General features: G+C 40.5%; 1 protein-coding gene across 1 annotated transcript; it reads right to left on the bottom strand.

Annotated features, from left to right (window-relative positions):
- Positions 1 to 1973: 1973 nt before the first annotated feature.
- frk (fyn-related Src family tyrosine kinase) lies at positions 1974 to 20400 on the bottom strand. The gene is made up of 8 exons (XM_086018450.1): positions 19827 to 20400; positions 18080 to 18201; positions 10847 to 11010; positions 10571 to 10739; positions 9487 to 9645; positions 3534 to 3715; positions 2993 to 3152; positions 1974 to 2888 (listed from the first exon to the last, which is right to left on the bottom strand). The coding sequence occupies exons 1-8, from the start codon at positions 20201 to 20203 to the stop codon at positions 2680 to 2682; spliced, it is 1542 nt and encodes a 513-aa protein (XP_085874576.1). The 5' UTR covers positions 20204 to 20400; the 3' UTR covers positions 1974 to 2679.
- Between the last annotated feature and the right edge of the window lie 983 nt (positions 20401 to 21383).

Consider the following 21383-nt stretch of genomic DNA (forward strand, 5'->3'; position numbering starts at 1 on the left):
ACATGCAAGATCGCGTCCTGCTGTATCGCGACCATGTTGTGGTCCCTTCTTCCCTCCGTGGGGTCCTTCAGCACCTCCATGCTGCCCACCAGGGCATCTCGGCAATGGAGCGGCGTGCTTACGCTATAGTCTACTGGCCTAGGATGTGTAAGGACATGCATGCCACCAAGTACAGGTGTGCTCACTGCAATCGTAATGCCCAGTCACAGGCGGCCACACCCCCGCTTCCGTCCTCGCCGCCATCCACCCCATCCGAGGGGGTGTTTACTGACTTCTTTGACTAGGGCGGGCGCCACTACCTTGTTGTCGGGGACCGGCTGTCAGGTGCGGAGCTCCACAGCGGGCACGGATCGGGGCAGATCGGCTGGCCTCGTTTGCCACCTCCGGGCCTTCTTTGCCGCTTTTGGTGTGCCGGAGGAACTTTTTCGAGCGATGGTGGTCCAGAGTTTACGGCGAGCCACAATGAAGGCTTCCTTCGCCTGTGGGGTGTCAAGCACCGAGTGTCCTCTGTGGGTTTCCCACAGTCAAATGGGAGAGCGGAGGTTGCTGTGAAGATGGCCAAGCGTCTCCTGGTGTCCAATACCCGCCCTACGGGCAGCCTCGATCACGACCGCTTTCTGCGTGCCACGTTGCAGATGCGCAACACCCTTGACCCTGATTGCTACCTCTTCGATCGTCTCAGGCGCCCCCAGTCGGGTTGAGGGGTTAGGCTAAACCTAACCCTATAGTTGTCACTATTTTTTCCCCACGGAAAAAAGGCGAGTGACGAAGACGGAATGCTGCTGACGGATGACGAATAACGGACGCTCAATTTATATAAAATGCCCAGCTCTGTGTAATTACTTTCAATCGATGTTTTAAAGTCACTGTTCCTGTCTTAAGTCACCTAATCCTGTCTGCATAAGAATCTCCCCTTTTCTATTTTTCTTTGCACTCTCACAGGACACAAGACTGTTCTGTTAGACTTATGTCTAATTGAAGTCTCAATTTTAAAAAAAGAAACCCAAAGGACAATTTGTTTTTCCAAACATCTTATCTTACTGAATTCAGTTAATTGCTGAAAATCCCACAACAACTGTTTTTGGATTGCAAAAGAAAATCAATGGAAAGCATGGACCATACTGATAAAATGGAACACAATTTAATGTAATCTTAAGGAGTTTTTTTTCCTTCTCACATGTAAAGAACAGCCACCAGGGGGGCATTGTGGCGGTACCTCAATTGCCAACCATGACCGCATATCCCTGCCTCCACCGTGCATTGAAAGAAGAACGTCGCTACTCGCCAATATGAGGACCAGTTTGCGTTGGAGTTTCTTTGGGGGGGTTGGTGGACGGGTGTAGTTGCTAGACTTTGTTAGAAAAGTCAGTGAATAAACTCTCAAGTCGGCAACTCTGAAGACAAGTTGTTGCTCTCATTCGCTTGCACTGCCGAAACATGTGCACATCAAAATAAAAGCAGCACATAAAGATAGCCGCGAGGGCCGATAACAGACAGACGGATGTGGTCTGCGGGCCATACTTTACTTAGACTTGTTATAGGTCGGTGGGGTCAATGTTTGGGGGAAAATGAGCACCAAAAAACAACCTCTGATGCTGAAACCACCAGACCCAAGTGACTATAGTAGGTGCACCCCGATTGTTCTTCGTGTACAACTATATTTTTTTCCTCGATGGTCCTCTGCAGTCGCTTCCAGTGTGGCTCTAAGCTATACAATACAGAGCTCCTGCACTGTTTGGCCTCTTTCTAATTTTACAGTCTATTTCCTAAATATTTCATTTTCATAGGGTTATTGTTACTAGAGAGAAACCACAATTTAATTCTTCAGTTCAGTGTCCTAGTAGATATATACTGTAGAGAAATGACAAAAATTATTGAATGCTGAGAATCCGAAATTGACTTCATTTCCTAAGGAAAATCCATATCCGGGAACTCTAGCTATGCTGCTACATGAACAAATAATTTCAGAAGAATTCTGTTTGATTCGCTGTTTTATTCAATATAAAATACAGTAAGGTTATCCAAACACTTGTTTAATGTATAATTAATTCACTACATTGAAGTAAACCTTTGTTAAAAATACAAAATCACCACATCTGTGCAAACCACTAAGCTACTTTGTTAAAATGATAGCATAATTACAGTTGGCAATCGTGTACAGTATCATACAGAGTGAAACTAAAAGGATGCTTAAGCTAAAAATTACAGCAAATTAATCACACCCACGGATAACCAAATATACAAAAATGGCAGACAATAACAATGAAGATGTTTTAAAATTGTTTAGACAAAAAGTGCACACAGACCAACTACAGAGTTACTGTACATGGCTTCAAGATTTAAGATCACATGCTGAGGTAAAGTGTTGTATGATTCACTCATTGTCATATCTTGCACAGCAGGTAGAAAGCAGAAAGAATGTGGCCAGGGTGAATTGCAAGTAGAACTGGTTCATCAAGATATATCAAGGCTATATTTACCTCTTTGTTGAAAGCAGACTTTGAGCCCATTTCAAAACACAAAATCAGAAGGACAACGGTGAAAGCTTCCTCACAGTATGACATCCAAATGTCAATCAGGTTCTAAATTTAACTGGAATTTCAAAATACATCCCCGATGGATGAATGGATTCAAGTGATTTTTGGTTTAAATGGATTATTGAGTTCTCAGCCCATTGGGCTAATAGGTCGCGGTGTCGTCATAGGAGGTAGCGTTCAGGTCAAAGAAGTCCTCCAACTTCCACTGCAAGGTCTCGAATGTGGGCCGGTCCTGTTCATTCTCATTCCAGCAGTCCATCATGATGTCATACATGATTTTGGGGCATTTGGAGGGACGTGACATTCTGTAGCCTTGAGGAACTCGTTGGACAACCTGGTAGTTTGTCATGTCTTGACAAAAACACAAGGGGAAATTGTCAGAGCTAACCAGAGAAAAGCAAACCGGTATGATAGCTCAGGTGTGAATTTATTTATTTTTTCAACACTGGTCTTACCTGGGTACGGCATTTTGCCAAATGTCATGATCTCATACAGCAGAATACCAAATGACCAGACATCAGATTTGATTGTGAATACGTTGTTGTGGATGGCTTCGGGAGCAGTCCATTTCACAGGAAATTTGGTACCTTCTCTTGCCTCATACACATTCTCATTCTGGATACAAAAAGAATAATAATCACACAATCAAAATAGTTCAGACTAGAAGACACTCAAGAGAACACATGATAGAGGATTTATTCATATTTTGTGTGGAGAGTAGGTTTGGTTCTCCATCAGGATGGAAGAATTCTGTGTGGCGTTTGCATGTTCTTCCTGTGCTTGTCAGTTTTCTTGAGGAACTCCAATTTCTTCCACAGTCCAAAAACATGTAAACTAGATTAATTGAAAACAGTACATTTCGTATAATTCCATTTGGTGGTCCTGTGATTGTTTTTCCCCTCTAGTCCCAAAGCAAAGACCTCAACAACAGCTTTTCACATCAAATAAAGCATTAGGCCAAGATTCTTAAATTTACGCAGCATATGCAAGACATACCTGAAAGACCCTGGCGAGACCAAAATCAGCAACCTTGCAGATGTTGTTCTCCCCTACCAGCACATTCCTGGCAGCAAGATCTCTGTGAATGTAGTTCTGCAATTCCAGAAAAGCCATACCAGATGCCACCTGAGCAGCCATCTCGATCTGGTCAGAGAGTTGTAGTTTGGCACCCTTGTCTTCTGAAATTATTTAGACAACCAAAATAAGCCAGTTAATGTGTAGAACTGTGGAGTATGCAAACAGAGTTACGATGCAAAGAGTTAGTAACGACATCTCCTTTGTCAACTAGCAGTGCAAAAAAAATTGTAAAAGTAAATCAAACACGTGAGCTACAAAGGATTAGTGTACATAATACATCAAGAAATGGTTCAACTTTCACATCCTGATCCCTTTATTTGTTGTATTATTTAAACGCCCGAGTCCAAGTCAAAAACTGTAACTCTAGAGGAGCAGTGGTTCAAACCAAGGAAACAAAATCTTTTTATATAGTAGCATCAGTGTTACAGGATATAATAACGAACATCAAATTGTTTAAGTATTCCGTCTAAAATAAAATAAAATTAAATATCACAAAATCCATTTAATGCAGTCACAAAACAAAGACCTCTTAAATGGCCGATCAATGTCACAGAGTGCAATTTAAGCCGGATACACAAGGATTTTTCAAATATTAAAAGATTTTTTTTTGTACCCATTTTTGTCCCGATTTTGCCCCTTCCCAACCAAGGAGGACAAATGTCAGATTATTTTAGCAGGGCTTTACACTAACTTTTGAACTGGTAGCACTAACCAACTTTTTCAGTTGTTTGCACCATCACAGATTTGGTCGCACCCTTTTATGGATTATGACCACAATTGCTGATGTATAATCGTCCCAATTGGCATATCGTGGTTTCATATTGATAAAGATTGTCAGTGACTCAAGGTATCATATTTGCAAAATATTTTACTGGAACAGAAACTGTCTGCAACAAACAGTGGGTGACAAAGCAGGTCAATTATTTTGTATAACTTTAAAAGAAGACATTGAAAAGAAAAAAAAGGCTTTGCTTTTATGTGAACATTAATTTGTTCAATGCAGAGGCACCAGCTCTTATAGTGAGGCCTCTTCCCCTTGGGAAAACCAAGTGCTTCACTGCCTGCCTACCATTATAATCATTTAAGTCAGGCCCCTCAACACTGCTTTGGATTATGTGCTCCAAAGCAGTGCTTCACAACCACGGATATGTGACCACATTGCAGGGGCTATGTGGAAACTCATTAAAGCTCAGATGACTGATGAAAATAAAATAGAACTGCTATAAAGGCTCACAATATTCTTCAGTGTTTTGTTCCTGATATTTAAAGTGTAATGCCTCTTTAAAGGGGACTCCTTTAAAGGCGCTCCTTTTTTTTGGGCGGGGGGGGGGTTGTAAACCTAAAGAATTATAATATATAACAAAAGGCAGGTTTGTTCTTTATCTTGATTAATATTTTGTTTAATATATTTTCGAGGCAACGTTGATTTTTGTTTAATTTGTGTTAAAAAGAAGACTAAGGTATTAAAATAAAATTAATGGCGGGGGTATCATTTAATCAGTTGAAAAAGACGAAAAGACAGAAAATCATACCTGAGTTTTTAATTTGACATGATTTGTTGTTACTGGAATGAGTATTCTGTCTCTCTAGCACATCTATCACTGCTTCTGGCTGGACCTGCGCCAGATTTCGTAGATCTCAGCCGCTCGAAGATGAGATGAGATTGTGGGACCAATTGACTCAGAACCACATGAACGTTGGCCTGATAAAACAGCATATTTGAGTAAACCTGAATTGTTGAAAATGGATCGGGAGCAACTGCAACATGTCAGGCTTTTGGCATCAAATTCAAGTGTGCAGATTCATTTGCATCTCACTTGCATGCAGCTAGCGACTAGCCGCTAACGCCGTAGACTTGTCGTATCATACGATGACAGCATAATTAACTAATTAACTAGTTGCTTCTTTGCTTCTTTAATTAGCGATTTAATATTTTCGGAATGGCGTTCTGTTGATGTTGGTAGACGAGCCAAGCCAGCCGCCACGTCACTACGTGTTGCGAGCGCCAACTTAAAAATAAAAACCTACTGTGCTAATGCAATAATGTCCATGTATTATTTGTCAGCCTTTTATTTGGAAGTTGGCCTTCATAGCATGTTGGTGTGTTTTGCGGTTTGCTTATCCAGGAGGGTTTGTCTCCTCCTCCACTAGACATGACCACTGCAACACTTTACTAAAGTGAATGTGCATTGAATATGCTGCCTTCACTTAATTGCACACATTCTTTCCCCACCAACCAATCCATGGACCATATGCGGTCCATGTAATGATAACAGCAAAATACATATTTGCTTAACATCAATGGTTCATATGAATGCTGTATATACCTCCAGACAGTAGAGGGTGTTCGGGGGAAAGGATCAGATTGACGGAGGAGCTCAGACGTGTTTTGTGTTCCTGTCTGTACATGTGATGAAGCCAAGTAAGATAAAGTAACTTCCTCAAAGTAAAGGTTTGCTTATTGAGAACCCACGATTAAAGCAATACAGCCCGAACCATGGCGCGTGATCAAAGATGATCCGTTGCACCCCTAATTAAAACATTTACTCGCGTGACCATGAAATTTTTACCAGCACACACTGTAAAGTTCGCCGCACTGGCAGGCATTTTGGCCGCAGGGTCAAGCCCTGTTTATGTTTATCCTATAACAGGGGTGTACAAACTGTTTCATCTGAGGGCCGCTTTCAGAAAAGCGGAAGAATGCAAGGGCCGCTTTGAAATTCTCTGACTTTAATTGAAAACACACTGAACTAGATCACTAGACTAGATCCACCCCTGCACGGAGCAGTAACCAAATCCCATCTCTACATTCAGAACCAAAACAACAGGAAACTGTAGTAAGCTGACCACTTTATAACAGTTACTTGACGATCATTAATATTAATAATGCAGACCTTGGCACACAGCAGAAAATGTAAGAAACAATTTTTGCTTCTAAAATTTAACTCTTGAAAGGAGATAGTCAACCCAAACATATTTTTTTCAAGAATATGTTCTATGCAGGCCCACTAGTTGAAACAAGGCATTCTGACTAAAAGTGTGTTTGTGGAATATGAGTTAAGCAGCAAAATCTAGCCAGGGTTAGGGTTAAGGTTGCTCGGGGCTCAGATAACGACCAATCAATCATGTCTCAGCTTCAGAAAACAGGGGCTCTGTGAATGGTTGTTACCTGAGCAACTGTGATGTCATTGTCAATCGACAATAGTGAGAAAATGACCACCGCCTGAGATGGCTAAAAACAGGTGGATTTTGCTGGTTCTCATTTTCCACATACGCGATATTAATCAAAATGTTGTGTTTAAACTAGTGGGGCTGCATAGAACATATTCTTGAAAAAAATATGTTTGGGTTGACTTCCGCTTTAATCATCACATTATTAGAACCATTTATAGTCATAAAGTTTATTTGTATATTTGCATAGCTATAAAAGCCCTACAATACATAAAACAATTAGTAATAGAGGCACCTATTTTTTGGACCATCCCTTCTCAACCTGCCCACCTCCACTCCACTCTTTTTTTTTTTTAACTAACTTTGTCAAATTCCTTTTTAGTATTTGTTGTGGACTACTGAAAAATGGATGGCGGCCCGCAAAGGTACCCTGGGCCATAGTTTGGACAACCATGTTCTATAAGATTATCATGTGGTCTGAGGTGAGTTGAGAGTGAATTTGTCCGGATATCAGTGTCCAAAACGGGCCATAGCTGCCAATGTTAAATATATACAATATTTGCGACCAAAAACTGTGTGAGACGAAACCCAGAGTCGTGAGCGTGAGAATTATGCCGGGAAAAAGAACGTAGCCAATTGAGAAGGTACCTGACTGAGGAACAAGGAAGCAGGCATGAATAAAAACAAACACGCCCTACTGAAATAAAATCTAGTGGTCCTCAGAAAGTATGCCTGCTCAGTAGACTATAAAGTCTACTTTCACCCTGTCGCCAGATTTTTGTCCATGTCTTTTCTTTTTTTAAATTTGGGATTTTTTTCCCCCCATACAAATAGACTCAAGACCACAACACTACATACAATAGAAAATCGACGGTTGTGTTACCATCTTGGAAACTACATTAGTGTAGTGAAGAGCTAAGCCAATACCCCAAACATGAAAATAACGATTACAAACAGAGGGTTACATCTTACAGTAGACTATTTTTAGGGATGTCCCGATCTGATCTGACAATGTCTTAGTCATTTTAACAAAGAGTTAGTAGAAGGTAGACAACAACACTTTTCTGAAATCATTAGTAAGAACCTAAACAATGCACACATTCCATTTGCTGTGGTCAACAATCGCACCAATCCCCCAAATCAAATAGAACCAGAACTCCTCTCAACAGATGAATGCACTAAATGTGCCGACTACTTAAATGGAAAAGTAATTTGTACAATCCATCTTGTCAAACTTCTTCACAAACCAGCAAAATTACAAAATCATGGAGCACTTAAAATCACACAGAAATAATTCAATTACCATGACAGAATTTGATAGGCGTATCAAAAAACTACAACAGATTTCAGCAGCCAACTAGCTGTCTTGACTCAATATCATCTGACTTTTTCGGAACTATTGTAAAATCTGTTCAAGCAATGTTACAGCAAATCAACTGCTCACTTCAGCCAGGCAAGTTTCCTAAACTCCTAAAAGTAACCGCCATCAAGCCCCTCCTAAAAAACAAATAATAAAATAATAATAAAATAATAAAATCCTATGCCACACGGCTTCCGCATTCCACAGACGGAGGACACATCATTGTGTCGCAAACTCCTCCAGAACACACTCGGACAAATTGTGGTCAAGAGCGGCTGTCAAATCGTGCTTTGAGTATTTGCCGTTTTCACCGCTTTAAATTGGCTAGAATTGCATAAAAATTACAGATGAAGTTGGGGTGGACCATTCTAACTGAATTGCGTAAAAAAATGAATTTGAATTTGTTTGGACTTTTGAGGTTTTCGGCCGACAGTGACGATATATCATTTTATTTCAATATTTCGAGATCACAATAACCTTACATTTTACAACTACAATCAAACAAAAGGTACACACACAAATAAAATACTTTTTCATATTGTGCAGTTTTGGTGTTGCTGGTACGCAGGCGTGTCAGCACGTCAAGTGCTGTCAAACGACTGCTGACTACCGAAATTGCACAAGGTCTGAAAAAAGTTAAAAACTTTGACTTAAGACATAATACACGTTTTTTAGACAACATACTGTAACGAATTTGGGTTATCTGTGTTGTGATGACATTTGTGTTTGGCTAAGTTGTGTTGTTTCTAAAGCGACTCGCTGGATGGGAGGGGTGTGCGAATGAGAGAGGAGTGAGCGGACGGCGAGAAGGACGAGAGATCCTTCTGTGTACTTTGACGGAAATGTTGTTGCACTGTAGTTACCGTCTGACGTCGTACAATACACTTCAACTTCTTAGAATTTATTTTCCCAAGTCACGCATGCGGCGCCGGAGAGGCATGTTGCCGACCCCTGCCCTATACAGTTGTAATCACAATAACAGTTCAAGTCTCCAAATAAAAATACATTTAAAAAAAATTACCATTTTACTAAGTAAAAAGAAATTTTAAAAAGCCCACACCGGTGACGACTACGCCATGTTTACATGCTACATCATGCAGCAGATGCTTGTTGCTTGACATTCTTAACATGACAATACCTAGACCAAATGTTGGTATATTTGAAGTATCCTTTGTTATCGGTCCACTTTTGTGGATATCGGACCATTGAATGTGACGTCATTTTTTTCCTCGGTCCGTTATCATGCATTCCTAATTGTAACAATAACTTCATATGATGAAATAAGAATAAATAACTGAAAAAAAAGGTAATGTATTAAAATGTAAGATAAAAAGCATGTACTTTGGAGGTATTCAAGCAAGCTGCCGTTCTTCATCAGCTCTGTGATAATATAGATGGGCTCTTCCATGGTGCAGACGGCATAAAGTTGGATTAGCTTGGCATGCCTCAGTCTCTTCATGATTTGAGCCTCTCTGAGAAAGTCCTCTGCGCCCATGGTACCTTGAATATAAAACAAAAGTCTCTTAGTATATGAATTATAATAGGTCCCAAGGGGTAAAGTAAAAATGTAAATCAGTGGCCAGATTAAAAAATTAAGATATTTATCAGTGTGCAGGTTCCAACCTTGGAGAACAGTTTGGGGAAGGGTGTTCCATCATGATATGCCCCAGTGCAGAAAGACAAGGTTGGATGCCACACAGACATTAGTTGAGGAATCAGTGATCTCTGACTTTAAAATAAAATATTCTAATTCAATCAATAAGTCAATTTGCATCACCTGCCCAGAACCTTATCAACGGACAATATATGCAAAGAGGTACATTTACCCACGATACTCTTAAATTAAAATTCTCTCATTTCTTTTCTACTTTTTTTAGGCAACTCATTGAAAACTGTACAACTTGATCACCTGACATCCATATACAGTACAGTACATATAAATGTAACAGATTTAAAAAGAAAAACCTCTCGACGAAGAGTGTCACGGCATCAAGACTTGAGCTGATTGACATTACTCTATTCAATAATCCACATTACGGTAGCAACATTGGAAAAAAAAATAAAAAGCCGCAGAGTGAACAGGACGCTGTTTGGCTGTGTGTGACGTAGTATGCGCGATGCTGATTGGGTGCCGCGAGGCGGAATGGCAAAAGGTTGACTTGTTTTATACGCAACGGATGGGGCGAATGGACGGATTTTCGGTTCTTCGCTCCGTGTCCCACCGCTCCAAACGCATCATTCGCACCGCCCCACACGCAACCGCAACTGCGCCCGCCTGCACGAACTACATTGACTCCAATTCAAACGCGCCGCCAGAAACGCATCATCCGTGTTTGGTGTGAACGTAGCATTAGTGATTACATAAAATATTTCCCTTGTTCACAAGGAAAGATATTTTGAACAGTATTTACATCGAGGCTCTTACCAGGTTTGAGGGTCTTCACTGCAACGGCTGTTGTGTCATTCCATAGGCCCTCATAAACTTCTCCAAATTGACCTGCTCCCAGTTTATGAAGGAGCTTGATGGAACTGCGGTCAATCTCCCATTGGTCCACAGTGTTATAGGATAGGCCATTAGTCTGTGGAGCCTCAATCTGTACAAACAGAAGCAGTCATTTCAGATTATTATGGTTATGCAGTGCAAATAGACTTTTTTTTTGTTTATAATAAAACATACAAATGTACAACCTAAAATGCATACCTTTTTGCATGGTTCTCCCAGACGCACACAGAGTCCATCTGCTTGTGTCGAGTAGTGATACACCAACTCCTTCAACGTTTCAAATACTCTGGTCTTTGAGACATAATAGAGACCCAGCTCTGTTTTTCTTAGTTTATAATGCTTCACCTTCCCATCGTCCAACACTGAAAGACAAAACATCATATTAACTGTCTTCTCCTGGGTTAACTTCATACATTGAGTTTAGCAAATGTTTTTCTGACCATTATTTCATAATCATCAGTCCCTCTGACACAGCGGATTTATTTAATATACAGTATATATTTTTTGCATGTTGGTAGCTCCCTTGCCAAAAAAATATAAACAAATATTAGTCCAACAGAAAACATTATTGGTCCCCCCCCACTCTGCAATATTTTCAACCTTCCTCGGTGAATGAACCACCATCACCCCAGTCCCAAAGAAGCCATCTCCTACTCCTGCTACAATGACTACCGCCCTGTTGCACTCCCTCCCATCATTATGAAGTGCTCCGAGCGGCTAGTCATGGAGCACATCAAATCCTCCCTCCGGCCCATGCTGAACTCCTACCAGTTTGCATATCGGTCCAACTACTCGACCGATGATGCCTTCAACTCGGCCCTCACGTACCTGGAGACCAAAGACTCGCATGTCAGAATGTTGTTCATCGACTTTAGCTCAGCATTCAACACCATCATCCCCCAGTAGCTCATCCTCAAACTAGACCGGCTGGGACTCAACACCTCCCTGTACAACTGGCTGCTGGACTTCCTGACTGGGAGACCACAGGCAGTTCGCGTCGTAAGCAACTCCTCCAATACCATCATATTGAGCAGCAGCACATCTGTGTGGTATGGTGCCTGCACCGCCTCCTGCCGCAAGACCCTGCAGCACACTGTGAGAGCAGCTGAAAAGATCATTGGTTTCTCTCTACCCTCCTTCTGGACATTTATCACACCTGCCTCACTTGCAAGGCCACCAGGAATGCAGGTGATCCCACTCACTCATCCTACTGCCTCTTCAGACTGCTGCCATCAGGGAGAAGACTGCAGAGCCTTCTGGCCAAAACTAACAAGCTCAAAAGACAGTTTCTTCCACCAGGCAAACAGGATGCTCAACTCACTCTCTGATTTGCCCAGTTATCCCTCCCTGTCACCGACCACCGCCACTGTCTCTAGACCATAATTCAGCTCATGCACAACTGCACTTCAAGCATTGCATGCACTTTACCCTCGCAGCACAGTGTACATTACTCAACTGATTATTCTGCTACACTGTTTATAAATGTCTATAATTTAACTTAAGTTGTTCTGATACTCAACCGTGTACATTGCTGCTCATTATATCAATACCACACATGTACTGTATATATACACCGGTATATGGGAATTGCAGTTCCTCTTGTTAACCAAGCCAGATTTACCACATTTTATAATGTTATAGTGTAATGCACAATGTACATTTTTTAGACAGAAGTTCATTTATTTTTTGTTTAATAGTTTTGTTTTTATTACAGCACCACATGTCTGAGAGGAATGCTATTTCAGGTATGTTGTATGTATAACAGATTAGACAAAGTTACTTGAACTAACTGGCATAACTGTAAAACCTACCTCAGCTGTGGGTCATGATGAAATTAGTATTTAAAGATACTAAAGTACCTGTAAGTAATATGCTTCCTTAGCACAGAGTTGGGGATCATTCCTCCATCCCCGTCCTGCATATGTAAATCGACCCACATGGTCCCGGCCAGTCCATCGTCGGCTAGAGCCAAACGGCATCGGGAACGTAATTATTATGTCACACACAGGCGCTGTACGAGCAGACACGCATGTCATCGCGTTTGTGTGACCGCAAGGTACACAAACCTTTATTGTTTCCTTACTCGGCAGTGTGTCAGGAGTGGCACCTGTGTGTGACGTGGTATTGGTTAAGTCGTTGTTCTCGATGTCGTTTGGCTGACTCCGACCGACTGGGACCAAGTGGGTCGATTAAATATGCAGGACTGAAACTCAGGGACGGAGGGACGATGCCCCGCTCTGCCTTAGCAAACTAACTCAGGGTTAGGGAACTCAGGTTCCCCGAGAGCCATAACATGTGCGTTTTGGATCCCTCCCTCCCTACTACAACACAAGAAGCAAGAAGCAAGAAAGGAGGCTAAGAAACAAGGAAGTAATGACACTAGGAAGCAAGGAAGGAGGGAGCAAGGAATCAAAGAAGGAAAGAAGAAAGAAGAACCTAGAATGATACGTTCATTGAACATAGTGAATGAATTAGAATTTAGAATGGGAACCGTGTAAAACATATTAATAGAAAGTCTCATTGAAAACAAATGGAGGTTATGGGTTTCGGGCGACTTCCGGGTCATTTCCGGATCACTTTGCTGTCACTTCCGGGTCACTTTGGGGTTACTTGGGGTCACTTCCGCTCACTACCGGGTTACTTGGGGTGAGTTCCGGGTCATTTCCGGGTCACTGTGGGGTCGCTTGGGATCACTTCCGGGTCACTTAGGGGTCACTTTCGAGTCACTTTGGGGTGTCTCAATATTTTTGAACAATATGGCTGCTTCATTAGGGCCACCTGGTGATGAGAATTTGGAGTGTCCCAATATTTTTGAAAAATATGGCCGCTTCATTAGGGCCACCTTCGGATGAGAAATCGGGGTGTCCTAATATTTTTTAACAATATGGTCGCTTCATTCATTTTCCTGATCAAAAAATATATAAAATGAACTTGTTAGTGAAAACATCGCCATCCCCGCCCCACCGTCCCTTAAATGTGAGTTGAATGAGCTGAATGTTGTGAATTTGAAATTGGAAAGGTGTAAATGTGAAAAGTTGAATGTGCCAATGGAAAAGGATGAATAATTGAATTTTTATGGGTTTTTTTAAGGGTGAATGAGTTGAATGTGTGGGGAATAGAAATTTAGGGCGTGTTGGAAAGCTAGACCAATACGAGTCGAACGAGATGAAAGGGTGAATGAGTTGAATGGGTGCGAAGTAGGGATTTTGGGTGTGTTGAAAAACAATGTGAGTTGAATGAGCTGAATGTTGTAGATTTGAAATTGGAATGGTGCAAATGTGAAAAGTTGAATGTTCCAATGCAAATGAATGGTGAATAGTTGAATTTTTGTGGGGTTTTTTTTAAGGGTGAATGAGTTGAATGTGTGGGGAATAGGAATTTAGGGCGTGTTGGAAAGCTAGACCAATACGAGTCGAACGAGATGAAAGTTGTGAATATCATATTGGAATGATGTAAATGTGAAATGTTGAATATGCCAATGGGAAAGAATGGTGAAATTTTGTGGGTTTATTAAGGGTGAATGACTTGAATATTTGGGAAGTAGGAATCTTGGGTGTGTTGAAAAGTTTACCAATGTGAGTTGAATGAGCTGAATGTTGTGAATTTCAAATTGAAATTATGTAAAAGTGAAATGTTGAATGTGCAATTAGGAATGAATGGTGATTTTTTTTTGTTTTTTTAAGGGTGAATAAGTTGAATTTTTGGGATGTAGGAATTGTGGGTGTGTTGAAAAGCTTTACCAATGTGAGTTGAATGAGATGAATGTTGTGAATTTGAAATTGGAACGGTATAAATTTGAAATGTTGAATGTGCCATTGGAAATTAATGTGTTTTTTTGGGGTGAAAAATTGGAAATTGTGAAAAATTTGTGAAACAAGAAAAAATGGTACCCCAGAAGGCAGGAATTTTCTGAATGTTTGAAACTTGAATGAAGTCAATTGGATAAAAATGTGGAAGGAGACGCACGCTGAAAAAGTGTTCTTAATAAAATATGTTTAAAGTACAGGAATAACGTGTGAAGGCCTTTGCCTTCACACAATTTAAAAAAAAATAAATAAATAAATAAAATTGAGTGGTAATTACCATATTCTATTCTGTTACAAAGACCTCAATATCGTCATTGTAGTGGTGGACGATATGGCAAAAATATCACAATTTTTTCAAGATAAAATCACGATCATGATTTTTTTAGAGGGCTAATTTGCACATTTTTGACCATTTTCCTCATGTTAAACATAAAACATTTAAAATGCATATGAAACTAAAAGACAAAAAAGACGTTTTAAACGTTCTGAACAGGTTTTAATTTGAATAGTGACAATTTTCTTCAAAATGTGCAGTGAATGTAAAGAAAAGGAAACAAACATAAAAACACAGCTCATAACGCGGATCTAGTACTTTAAAGTAGTAGAAGAGTCTTTTAAACACCCCATTTTCCACTGTTTTAATGGGAATCATGTCTTCAGCAAGGTAAGTCACTGCCTCAGTTCTTTACACCGCTTGCTTGTTTTTTCATATGGAGTGCCCTTGTTAAATGACTGTGTTACCGTGGGTTGTGTTAGCTTGGAGCTAGCGGCTGCCTCCGGCTACCATGTGTCTGATCTCCGTTTGCTTTGGCTGTCGGTGTATTCTTTGGGTGCTGTCTCTGTCTCCGCAAGTGAATAAACAGGTTTGTCGTGTTGCCATCCGACATCTGAACAGAGTCTCTGCAAACTTTGCAAATAACTGGTTTGCGCTTTCTCCTGCGAGGAAAAGCCAAACCAAATCGACACTGTGGATGTGGAGTTTCTTTTCGGGACCAACTCTGCTTCGTGGTGACTTTCCGCTATAGCTTCCCGCTATACAAAGAAACAGGGAGGCGGGGAGTGTCATGTACGGTGCACTGTGCGTGCTGTGATTGGTTGGGTCGTTTGTTGCGTCAGCGGCTTTGAGCCGCCATAGAGCTAAACCGTATAGAATGTGCCCTGTAGACGATCAAACGATCTTTCGGTTTTATGAGATCGTCAACGTGTTAAACCCCTTAACGATCTAATATCGTCATATCGCCCACCCGTACGTCATTGTCTACAAACATCTCGACTGGTTCAAAGTCCATAAGCGCGTCGTTTATCACATTGTTACTTATTTCAGAGCTCCCGCGTTCGTCTGTGCGTCTGGCATTAAGGTAGAAAAACATTTCTGGACATCCTCCGAGGGCTTATGACACCGTCATGTGTATATTCTGATGCATTTCATTGGCTAAGAGACCGAGAATTGGATTAAAAAAAAAAAAAAAAAAAAAGAAGAAAATGACGTAAAGGCTCTAAGGGTAGAAAGACGCAACAGCGCTCCCGGCTTTAGTGGTAGAAACGCGGTTAGGCGCTCCCAGCCTTAATGGGTTAATGGTAAACAATACATTTACATCGATATTTATAGGCTTGTGCAGAATGAAATGAAAGGCCCAGGCAGGTCCGCATTTGTTGGGTATGGGCCTGACTTCTCTCATCTAGAAGACATTCATTTATGATCCCGTTAATTGCAACCAGTGGGGAACAAGCTTGCTTGTCACCAAATGTACACTTGTTAAACCTCTATAGACGTGTCATAATTGCTAACCTGTCCATCACGCTCTCAGCTGTCTCAACGCTTTGACAACGCCGTTCAGCAAGAATTCTTTACATCAGGCAAGGCAGACACATTTAGGAGCATCTTTCGGCTTGCCTGTCCCTCCAAACAATAAGCTATGAAGACAAACTCAGCCTGGAACAGAGCTGTGTGCAGCAAAGGAGACGTGTCTGTGGGTGTGCGCGTGCCGGACTTACTACATTACACCCCCACCCCCCAAAAAAAAATAACATTGTGTAATATAAAACTAAGCTATGGTTCTATTTGGTAAGATATTGCACAATTTGATTATTTTGCAGCTTTGTGACATTTAAATGTTCAGAAAATAATAATCAATTTTTTTCACCCAATACTAATGGACCAGCTGATTATCATGTGATCGGCCCCGATTTCCGATCTCATAATCTGATCGGGACATCCCTAGTTATTCACTTTAACTCATTCTAACCCAATTACATATTAATATGCCATTTCATAATGAGTCTGAAAATGTCTGGTAGTGAATGAGTTAACTTCATTTAATAATGTCAGTTTCACTACTTTGGCTTATGAAAAAAGGTACTCTGTTCTGAGTTGTTTAATACATCTAGGTGTAAACACCATGAAAAAAAAGCTGGAATTCTGAACTTTTGTCTCAAATTAATCTTTTGATCTTAAACACCAGTATACACCAGTATACAACAAAAAAAGGAATTGACCTTGCCATTCCAATATCCTTTTGGAGGGGACTGTACATCAGTTGCAGATGATTAAAATGTGTTAAACTAACATATGTCATTTGATTTTTTTTTTTTAAAAGAGAATTTAAGCCAGATATACATGTATGCTGTATATAGAGCAACATAAGTGAAATGAGTGATGAAGCCTCTCTCAGATGTCAAAAAATGCCATCTATGGCAGAGTTCCATTTTAAATATATAATTTACAGGAAGAGAGTGACAATCATTTAAGGTTTGAGAATAGGTAGGGATCGTTTTGGCTGCGAAATTGGAGCCTCTGAGCCACTCTTCCTTTTTAAAAAGTGTTTGCGTCAAAAATGTGTATGCCTACAGTCATGCAAACACAGACACTTACCCAAAAATTTCTTCTAATTGCCCTTCTGGTTGTTACGCACAGTGGAATCAAGAACATGTGTTATTTAATCTTCTCCATCTCCACTTGTTGCTGATGGTGAGAAGCAGAAGATTTTGCTATAAAAGCAATATCATGCTCAAGAGCTTCTGCATCACGAACAGAACACGGTAAACCACCATTGTCATGAAAATGTTGCAGGTGTTTGCACGCAGTCATGTGAGAATGTCATCTTAGCCTATCGGATTAAATGGAATCGGAGCTCCATTTACTGGAAAAAAAAATGGAAGAATATCAATCTGAGCAGGTCCGACAGTAAACAGCATTTACTGTTTCATGAGAAAGAATATTTTGGTATTTAATCGGCAAAACTCTGGCCAATTATGATTATTTGGGGCTAATATTGGTCGATCAAATCGTCCGACCCCCTACACTTTACAGCAGCAGAAGTTGCGGAAAAATGTGCAATAGGTACTGTATAAAATGATTCCGTCCCGGACGGGCGCCCACTTTGTGGACGGTCGGACACAGGACGAGAATTCTTTTAAAAAGAGCGGACTAAGCAAGGATGGAGGTATGCAACGGAATGCAGGATGGAATCGCTTTAAAAGGACGACGACAAACGGGGTCGGAGAACGATAACTTTTATGAATAAGGATGGAGGGACGAGGACGGAAGGGTACCCAGGTCGCAGAGGGAGGACGGAGTGGCAAAAAAGGGTCAAGTGCCCAGCTCTGCTAGTTACTGGTTCCTTACCTGAGAGGGAGAGCTCCCCTTTCTGACTTTCACAGTTCCTGATTAGGAAGGATCCTTGTTGGTTCTTTCCTGTTAACAGCATCTTCTCTGCATCCAGCCTTTTTGTCTCCGGAAAATACCAGCTACGCATGAAAGTGAACATAAAAAAAAGAATCTCAGGCAAACTAAATTAGCTGCCCTCAAAAACATGGATCCATAAAATGTCTAAACACATATGGTTCAATTGGCTACTCAGTTGATTTGGTAACACTTAACTTTCTGTTTTTGTTTTGTTTTTGTTTACATCCCTGACAATTATCCATGTGGAATCTCTTCAAACACTTGTGTTTGAGGATGATTTCAAGCCACTCCTTATCTTTCTTGCTCCCACCAAAACAACTTGCTCAATCCATGTCCAATAGAGAAGGAACCTTTTCAAAATGGAAAAAACAAACGCATTTACTGTACATCTAATACCTCGTACATTTGCACTCTCAACAGCCATTTTACTTAACTTTTGAAATTTGGCTTTGAAAGCTGGTGCTTTTTGTCTGTAACATGGAGAGACCCCACAACCTCTTGTTGTTAATCCAGAGCCAAAATCATTATTATTATTATATATTAATGAAATACTATGCTGTGTAACACTGGTTGAATAAATTAGTTCATAATTGTGTTCATGACTTGACTGTAGTTGTCTGCAGGGTGAACGTACGATTGATGGCCCATGACTGCGGCCCTGGAAAATAATGTTTGAAATTTATTAGATTAAAGTGGTGGGGGGCCCAGAGTGATCCAGAATATATCGATATTGATAGTGATACAAAACATCAAAGATCACTCACACTGGTCGCTGGACTCTTTGGATATTTCACAGTGAAAGTGTACTAAAAAATTCCCTAATTGTCCATACTTTATTTATAGGGTTTACTTTTACCCGATCACCGCATAGAGCATAGAGTTTGAAATCTAAACATAACTGAGCCAACCTGTGAGTTTATTCAGTCTAAGCATACTTCTGCACCTAACACGTTGGTCAAGTAAAAACTAGAGGGCATCTTATTTACAGTATACTGTAGTAAGTATAGTTCTCTGACAATTCATAATATAAAATAATGTTGTCATGTTTAGTGTGGTGTTTTAAACCTGATGTGTTTATATGTGTTTATATATATATATATATATATATATATTTTTTTTTTTTTTTTACTTTCAGTTTTACGTTTGTTTGTTTAGAGGCGAAGAAACATGACATTCCTTCCTTGACCAAAACTATTTTAACATGTGAACAAAACAGGATAAACCTGTCTACTGTTTCGTCAAGCAAAACGGAGAACATCCAGTAAGTCCGTCCAGTGACTACGTTTCTTGTCTGCATTTGCATCTCAACTTTTTCAATTGACGTCATAACCTAGTGTTAGGAGATAACATGTAAATTTAATTATACCGATTAAGCTTAACAGACACCATTCCCTTGAAATAATATGGCAAGGGACACCATAAGAAAGAGTGCTTAATGTGATCCTGACGCCCTGAAAAGTACATTATTAACTTCTGACAATGATCAACTAGCATCCCTTAATACAAAGCCCAATATAATAAGCTTGTTGTAAGACTATATTTTATATTTGTAAACAATTGAAGAAACATAGGGTAGGGGCATAAAATATATTTACAGTTGTAAAACATTTAAAAAGCTGACCCTACTTTTCAATTCGTTAAATGAAGAGCATGGCAGCTAGGGTGGCACCACTATTAGCATACTCACGGTTCTGCGTTGATACTCTCCACTGGCGCCACATAATTTGCGGGGATATAACCCTGTTTGGACGTCGAAATTCCAGTGAGCGCTTTCGCATACCACCAGTCTGTGGCTTTTATATCCAGAGCTTCCAAAATGTCACCTGCATTGAAGCTTAAATCCTCCTCGGTACGAGCAGAGTAGTCATAAAGTGCGACAAAACGATTCTCGACATTCTCTAGGCTTTTCAAATACGGCTTAACTGTCCGGACAGCGCTTGGGTTTTCAATGACGATATCAGTTTCTTTTTTCTGGCTGTCTTTCTTAACCCCACTAGAATTTGGTTTCTTAAAACAAGTGAGACAACTCTCCCAACACGATGAAAACTTGGCTTTGATATCCATTCTTTCAGTCAATCACAGCAAATCATTTTGAGTGCATCTTCCAGTCGGGGTGTCTCTCATGATCCTCCACATGTCACTTCAGTGTTCTGAAGCAATTCAAAAACGTATCGGAAAGCAGCACGATTACTTAGTGAGCACAGTCCACCTGTGATAGTGGCAAACACCTGCACCTCTTGAGGACTGGGGAGTGTCGCTTCCTCTGAAGTGAAGTAATGTTGAGTTCAAGTGCTACTGGGAAAATAGGAAAATTTCCCTTACTGACTGAAAGGGTCATATTGAAAATTGACTTTTTATTGCTTGTATACAAATAGTTGGGTCTGTGGAGTTTGTACCCATCAATGTGTAAAATTACACAACACACACAAAACATTTAGGGACTGCGTGTGATACAAAATAAATGTTTTGCTGAAATTGTATTTGTTTTGTTTCCTTTCATCAAAGAGTCACTTTTTGGTTTACCGCAACCATTTTATTTTATTCTGTCTGATTTATATACAGAAATTAAAACCAAGGATCTCCTAAATAAGACATCTTAACAGAGCTGGGCAGTCCGTCCCTGGATCGCACCGGTCGGACCCTCCGGCCGGGCCGGATGCCCATTTTTAGGGCGGAGGGGTGGGAGTGACAAATTTTAAAAAATGGCTGGACTAAGCATGGCCGGAAGTGGATTTTAGTCCGGCCCACTAATCGGCCCTCATGCATGTGATGTGGTCGCGAGGCGGCCAAATTTAATCTCAGCCTACTCGGTGAAGGGCTTCTTTTTAGGCTTCTTTTTAGGCTTCTTTCTATTCCCGCGTCGGCGTGAGCAACAACTGCTGTTATAGGGATTGTGGTATTGTTGCGTTTGGATTATCGTTGCAAACAAATATCCATGCGTTTGCATTGATGTACTGTAATCACGTCAGGCAATAGTCGTATTTGTGTTTGGTGATAATGCACCGGACTTTCACAAAAAAAAAAAAAAAAACCCACACAAAAACACTCATAGATTTCAAACCATTATCATAACCATTATAATCGTGGTTATAATAACGGTGATAATACTAACAACAATAATCTCAGTAGATACTATGTCTACATATATAAACATTTGTTATTCTGGAGGACATAACACACGGCCGTCACGCGCCCGGTGTGTTTTTGTTTTCACGCGTTACGAAGTGCAGGCTTGTCAAATGAA

This window comes from Filicampus tigris, chromosome 20 (genome assembly GCF_054856515.1).
Source record: "Filicampus tigris isolate MCC_2025a chromosome 20, RoL_Ftig_1.0, whole genome shotgun sequence".
NCBI lineage: Eukaryota > Metazoa > Chordata > Actinopteri > Syngnathiformes > Syngnathidae > Filicampus > Filicampus tigris.